This window comes from Miscanthus floridulus, chromosome 17, assembly GCF_019320115.1.
Source record: "Miscanthus floridulus cultivar M001 chromosome 17, ASM1932011v1, whole genome shotgun sequence".
Taxonomy (NCBI): Eukaryota; Viridiplantae; Streptophyta; class Magnoliopsida; order Poales; family Poaceae; genus Miscanthus; species Miscanthus floridulus.
Genome location: NC_089596.1, coordinates 56,730,417 through 56,737,843, shown reverse-complemented (window position 1 = coordinate 56,737,843; position 7,427 = coordinate 56,730,417). Strand labels below are relative to the sequence as shown.

General features: G+C 45.4%; 1 protein-coding gene across 1 annotated transcript; it reads right to left on the bottom strand.

Moving 5' to 3' along the window:
* Positions 1–340: 340 nt before the first annotated feature.
* Positions 341–2,351, bottom strand: LOC136515644 (uncharacterized). The gene is made up of 2 exons (XM_066509175.1): positions 2,004–2,351; positions 341–391 (listed from the first exon to the last, which is right to left on the bottom strand). The coding sequence occupies exons 1-2, from the start codon at positions 2,349–2,351 to the stop codon at positions 341–343; spliced, it is 399 nt and encodes a 132-aa protein (XP_066365272.1).
* Between the last annotated feature and the right edge of the window lie 5,076 nt (positions 2,352–7,427).

Sequence of the window (7,427 nt, the reverse complement as noted above, 5' to 3'; positions counted from 1 at the left end):
ACGACCGACGAAGGTACTATAAGTACCAGCTGCTCGATGGGGGGAACTTCTTGAACTTCCTTCTCTTCCTTAATAGACGGCGTAATGAGGTCTTGAACAAAGACCCTAGGCAAAATCGCGGCACGAGAAGAGCCTATCTTAGATAGGTGGTCGGCGAGCTGATTTTGGTCTCGTACCACATGGTGGTACTCGATACCGTAGAACTTTCCTTTGAGTTTCTTGATCTTGGCGTAGTATGCATCCATCTTCTCACTAGAATAGGACCATTTTTTGTTGACTTGGTTGATGACCAATGCAGAGTCTCTGTATACCATGAGGCGTTTGACGCCGAGCTCGATGGCTATACGAAGTCCATGGAGACATGCTTCATACTCCGTAGTGTTGTTGGAAGCTGGAAAATGAATTCGGAGGACGTAACGGAGCTTGTCCTTAGTTGGAGTAATGAATAAAATGCCAGCACCAGCACCATTGATGTTGAGGGCGCCGTCGAAATACATCACCCAGTGCTCGGGGCAAGCAGCGGGGATATGCTCTTAGATCTCAGTCCACTCAGCGACAAAGTCAGTCAGCGCCTATGACTTAATGGTAGGCCTGCTTTTGAATTCTATGGAATAAGTGCCAAGCTCGACTGCCCACTTGATGATGTGGCTATTGGCCTCTTTGTTACGGAGGATGTCCCCCAAAGGGAACTCGGTGACCACGGCGATCTTATAGTACTCAAAGTAATGGTGGAGCTTGCGCGACGTGACCAGAACGGCGTATAACAACTTTTGAACCTGAGGGTAACGAGTTTTGGACTCATTAAGAACCTCACTGATGAAGTAGACCGGATGTTGTACCTTGTAGGCGTGTCCAACTTCCTCGCGCTCAACGACGATAGCTGTGCTAACGACATGAGAAGTGGCGGCGATGTAGATCAATAGGATTTCGTCTGGTTGAGATGCCATCATGATTGGGGGCTTCGTTAAAAACAACTTGAGCTGCTCAAAGGCCGCATCAGCTTCCTCCGACTAGGAGAAGTGCTCGGAGGCCTTGAGTAGTTTGAAGAACGGTAGTCCCTTTTTGCCGAGGTGTGATATAAAGCGGCTTAGAGCAGCCATGCACCCTGTGAGCTTCTGTATATCCTTTATGCAGGTCGGCCATTTCATATTGGTAATGGCGGAGACCTTGTTAGGGTTGGGTTTGATGTCGCGGGCGCTGATGACGTAGCCTAGGAGTATGCCAGATGGAACTCTAAAGACGCACTTTGAAGGGTTCCATTTCCATCGGTATCTTTTCAGGTTGGCGAATGTTTCTTCGAGGTCGGCGATGAGATTGTCAGCGGTCTTGGATTTGACAACCACATCATCGATGTAAGCTTCGACGTTGCGGCCTATCTGTTGGTCAAGGCACATCTGGATGGCCCTTTGGTAGGTCACCCCAGTGTTTTTTAGTCCAAAAGACATGGTGGTATAGCAATACATGCCGAAAGGCGTGATGAATGATGTTTTGATCTAGTCGTCCTCTTTGAGGGATATCTAGTGATAGCCAGAGTAACAGTCGAGGAAGGAGAGGAGTTCACAGCCAACGGTGGAGTCTACAACCTCATCTATCCGAGGCAGACCAAAGGGGTCTTTAGGGCAGTGTTTATTGAGATCGGTGTAATCAACGCACATTCTCCATTCTTTATTTTTCTTTTGAACAAGAACTAGGTTTGCCAGCCACTCAGGATGATACACTTCTTTAATAAATCTGGCTGCTAGGAGCCATTTCATTTCTACCCTAATAGCCTCCTTCTTGTCTAGCGTGAATCATCGGAGCTTCTGCTTGATCGGCTTGGCGATCGGCGAGACATTCAAGGAATGCTCGATCTTCTCCCGTGGTACCCTCGGCATGTCTATAGATTTCCAAGCAAACACGTCGGCATTGGCATGTAGGAAGGAGATGAGCGTGCTTTCCTATTTGGGGTCAAGATGAGCCCCAATCTTGGTGATCTTGGTGGGGTCGTCGAGGCCGAGGCCGACCTCCTTCGTTTCCTTAGACTTGGCGGAGGCACGTGGAGGCTCCAGTGCTGGGATCTCAAGGTCATCGGCGGGCACCATCTTGGCGTTGGTGACCATACTGGCCATCTGGATGGAGAGGTCGGTGGCTTCGGCGAGGGAGAGACTCTCTATTTCACAAGCATAGGTGATGGAGAGGTTGGCCTGCAGAGCCAGAAGTCTTGCAGGCGTGGGCATCTTCAATACCAGATAGACATAGTGTGGTATGGCCATGAACTTGGCCAGAGCTAGCCGACCAAGTATGGCATGGTAGGCGGTGTTGAAGTCGGCGACGTAGAAGTTGATGTGCTCAACACGGAAGTTGCTAGCCATGCCGAATTGTACCAGGAGGGTGATCTCTCCAAGCGGTCAGGATGCCCTGCTAGGTACCACCCCCTAGAAGGAGATGGAGGGAGTGAGGTCTTCTACTCTAAGGCCTAGCTCCTTTAGGGCTCCGATGAAGAGTAGGTTCAGGGCGCTTCTGCCGTCAATGAGTACTTTCCTGAAGAGTACTTTCTTGATAGTTGCATCGAGAACGAGGAGGAAATGCCCTGTGTAAGGGATGTCCACCCACTGGTGAAAGCTCTAGTTTGGTTTTGGATAATTGATGAAACCCTAAGTGCTAACCTAGTTTATCAAGATGATTATGAGATAGGTAGCACTACTCCAAGTGATGAAGCAGTGGCGAAGATCATGACAATGGTGATGGCATGGTGATGGTCAAATGCTTAAACTTGGAAAAGAAGAAAGAGAAAAACAAAAGGCTCAAGGCAAAGGTATAAAATGTAGGAGCCATTTTGTTTTAGTGATCAAGACACTTAGTGAGTGTGATCACATTTTGGATAGATAGTTGTACTATTAAGAGGAGTGAAACTCGTATCGAAATACGGTTATCAAAGTGCCACTAGATTCTCTAACTCATTGCATATGCATTTAGGATCTAGTGGAGTGCTAACACCCTTGAAAATGTTTGTGAAAATATGCTAACACATGTGCACAAGGTGAAACACTTGGTGGTTGGCACATTGGAGCAAGGGTGAAGAAGTTAGAAGTGAAAACGAGTTTGTCGCGAAGACGCTGGCGTCGGTCAACTGACCGGACGCTGGGTCTGAATGCACCGGACGCTGGCAGCGTGCGTCCGGTCGAACTGGTCGGTCGGCACAGTACCTAGGGTATTGCACCGGACGCTGGTCTGTGTCCGGTCAAGGTGGACCGGACACGTCCGGTCAAAGAAATACGCCTCGGGGAGCTTACTGGAAACGACCGGACGCTGGGGCTTCAGCGTCCGGTCAGTTTTGCCGGTGTGTTCGGTCAGTTTCGTAGCCGTTGGAATCTGACGAACAGCGTTTTAAGCAAGTGACGCGTGGCGTCCATCGGGAGACCGAACGCTGAGACAAGAGTCCGATCAGTATGACCGGAGCGTCCGATTAGAGCGCGTTTTGCCCAGTGAAGGGGTATAATGGCTCTATTTGATTGGGGCTCTATTTATAGCCCCATGGCCGGCTCAAGGGAAAACTCTTGCACATTTTCATTGACATAATAACCTTGTGAGCTTAGCCAAATCCCTCCCACTCATCTCCATCATTGATCCATCATCATTGTGAGATTGGGAGAGAATCCAAGTGCATTGCTTGAGTGATTGCATCTAGAGGCACTTGGTATTCGTGTTGCACTATGGATTTTGCTTGTTACTCTTGGTGGTTGCCACCACCTAGACGGTTGGAGCAGCGGTGAAGGATCGGCACGAGTTGGTGATTGTTCATAGCCGCCTTCGGTGATTGTGAGGGGAGTTGTACCTTCCCCGGCGGAGTGCCAAAAGGTAACTCTAGTAAATTGCTTGTGTCATTGAGTTACCTCACTTGTGGGTTGGTTCTTGCGGTGTTCTATCGTGTGGACGAGGTTTGTGAAACACCTCTTAGCTGCCGAACCACCAAGTGTTGGTCGACACAACGGGGACATAGCGTGTTGGCAAGCACGTGAACCTCGGTAGAAAATCGATTGTCTCTTGTCATTTGCATTCTCCCGGTGATTGGCTTGATCTTCATCTTGTGATTGGTTCATCCCCTACATGGCGGTATAATCACCCTACTTACTTGATTACATTCTTGCAAACTAGTTGATACAAGCTCTTTAGAGTAATTAGAATTGAGAGCTTGCTTTGTTGTTTACTTTCATCTAGTTGAGCTCTTGAGAGTAGCAAGTTTGTGTGCCTAAGTAATCATTGCAACTAGAATTGTTGGATAGGTGGCTTGCAACCCTTGTAGAGCTAGAGCAAGTTTGCATTACGCTATTTGTCATACTAATCAAATTGCTCTAGTTGATTTGTAGATTTTTAAATAGTCTATTCACCCCCCCCTCTAGCCATACTAGGACCTTTCAAGTGGTATCAGAGCTGTGGTCACCATTTGATTAAAGGCTTAACAACCTCGGTGTCAAATTATGGCTCAAGTTGTGTTCAACCATGTGGGGGGCAAACCACCATTCTTTGACGGCACATGCTATGGTTATTGGAAGAGAAAGATGAGGATGTATCTTGGTTCAATCAATGATCAAGTATAGGAAGTGACCAAGAATGACTATGCTATCATTAATCCCGATGATCCAACCAATCAAGATAAAATCAACAAACAATGCAATACAATGGCTCTCAACACCATATACAATGCCATTGATTCCAAGGTGTTTGAGCAAATCAAGGATTGTGATAAAGCAAATGAGGTGTGGAAGAGATTGGAGGAAACATATGAGGGCACACCGGCGGTGAAGAGTGCCAAGTTGTATATCCTCAAGGATAAATTGACAAGCTTCAAGATGAAGGAAGATGAGAGCATTCTAGAGATGTTCCATCGATTGCAAGTCATTGTCAACGACTTGAAGGTATTGGGAGAGAAGATCAAGGATGATGATGTCTCCCATCGATTCTTGATGTGCTTACCCCCAAGATTTGAGATGTTAAGATTGCTCATCATAAGAGGAGGATTGAAGGACATTACCCCCAACCAAGTACTAGGTGATGTCATGACACAAGAGACATACCATGTGGAAAGGGAGGGGGATGACAAGGAGGACAATAAGGAAGAAGAGGACAAGAAGAAGAAAAGCATAGCCTTCAAGGCTAGTCCATCATCATACAAAAACAAGGGCAAGTCCAAGAAAGAATCAAGTGATGATGAAGATCTAAGTGATATCGATGATGAGGCTATGGCTCTCTTTGTGCGCAAGATGGGCAAGTTCATGAAGAAGAAGGGCTATGGTGCAAGAAAGAGAAGAGATCACACCAAGAAGAAAGAGTATGTGAGAAGATGCTACAATTGCAAGAGCCCCGATCATGTAGTAGCAAATTGTCCATACAATAGTGACAATGATGAGGATAAGAAGAAGAAGCACAAGGAGGATAAGAAGGAAAAGAAGGAGAAGAAGGAGAAGAGGATGACCTTCCAAAAGAAGAAGAAGGGTGGAGGCTATGTAGTCACTTGGGATAGTGATGGCTCATCGGATAGTGATGACTCTAGTGATGATGGCAAGAAGTCTATCAAGAGAGCACTAGCAAGCATTGCCATCAATGACAAGCCCTCTATCTTTGACACTGCATCAACATGCCTCATGGCAAAGCCTACCAAGGTAAAATATGATGAGAGTGATGATGATGAATGTGAAAGTAACTCTTGTAGGAATGATAATGATGATGATGATGATGAGGAATACTCCAAGGAGGAGCTCTTGGACATGTGTGAGCAAGTGCATGCTTGCAATGAGATGAAGAGAAAGGAGTGCAAAGAATTGCGCAAGAAAGTAAAATTTCTTGAGCAATCCTTTGATGAGCTCAATGCCACACATGAGGGGCTAGTGGATGCCCATGAGAAGCTTGGCAAAGCTCACTCTAAGCTTGAAAAGGCTCACTCCTCTCTCATTGAGCAAGTCAAGGAGGAAGCCAAGAAGGAGCAAGTGATAGTAACATGTGATGTGGGACTAACATGTGATCTTATTGATGAATCTTTTCATGAACCCATTATTGTTGCTCCCACTAACACTTCTTGTAGCACAACCATTACCGCTCCACCTATGAATGATACATCACTAATGGTGGAAAATGAAACCCTCAAGAAGGAGGTGAATGAGCTCACTCGTGCCTTAGGCAATGCCTATGGAGGAGATGCCCGCTTGCTAAAGTGCTTGGGTAGCCAAAGGTTTTCTCTCAACAAAGAGGGATTAGGCTATACCCCCAAGAAAGGCAAGGTGGCCTTTGTCACTCCCAAAGCTAGCTTTGTGAAGGGCAATGGTCGGTTTTGCAATAGATGCAAGCAAGTTGGGCATATAGAGCAAAATTGTAAGACTAACAAGAACAAGCTACCTAATATATCCTCAATCAAATTTGATTCTTGTTACATGCTTTATAAGGGTGCCAATGGTGTGAAGCCTAAGTTCATTGGTACACCAATTGTGGGCCCAAAGAAGAAGGCCATTTGGGTACCAAAGACCTTGGTGACTAACCTACAAGGACCCAAGCAAGTTTGGGTACCTAAAAGGAATTGATCTTCTTTTGTAGGTGAATTATAAAGCCGGAGGAAGGCATTGGGTGCTTGATAGTGGGTGCACACAACACATGACCGGCGATCCAAGAATGTTCAATTCAATCAATGAAAGCAAGAGCAATGGGATTGATAGTATCACATTTGGTGACAATGGCAAAGGCAAGGTCAAAGGGCTTGGTAAGATTGCAATATACAATGACTTGAGCATTTCCAATGTGCTACTAGTAGAGAGCTTGAACTTCAACTTATTGTTGGTAGCTCAATTGTGTGATCTTGGTTTCAAGTGCATATTTGGTGTGGATGATGTAGAGATCATAAGTGTAGATGGCTCTAACTTGATATTCAAAGGATTTAGATATGAGAATCTATACTTAGTTGATTTCAATGCTAGAGAAGCTCAATTGTCAACATGTTTGATCACTAAGTCTAGCATGGGTTGGTTATGGCATAGAAGGCTTGGTCATGTTGGAATGAAACAATTGAACAAATTGATTAAGCATGACTTAGTTAGAGGCTTGAAAGATGTCACATTTGAGAAAGATAAGCTATGTAGTGCATGTCAAGCCGGAAAGCAAGTTGGTAATACACATCCTAAGAAGAGCATAATGAGCACATCTAAGGCATTTGAGTTGATGCACATGGACTTGTTTGGACCAACCACATACACTAGCATTGGTGGAAACAAATATAGATTTGTGATTGTGGATGATTTCACTAGATACACATGGGTGTTCTTTCTTATTGATAAGAGTGATGTGTTTGCAACATTCAAATCATTTGTCAAAGGCATTCACAATGAGTTTGAAACCACAATCAAGAAAGTTAGAAGTGACAATGGTAGTAAATTCAAGAACACTAGAGTTGATGAGTTGTGTGA

What these genes read in the sequence shown, in the direction of transcription:
- LOC136515644 (XM_066509175.1), bottom strand. Translation starts at nt 2,351, where the DNA reads ATGGCTAGCAACTTCCGTGTTGAGCACATCAACTTCTACGTCGCCGAC. An exon ending in AGTCTAAGGAAACGAAGGAG is followed by an intron (nt 392 to 2,003) that starts GTCGGCCTCGGC and finishes TTCATTTTCCAG; the next exon opens with CTTCCAACAACACTACGGAG.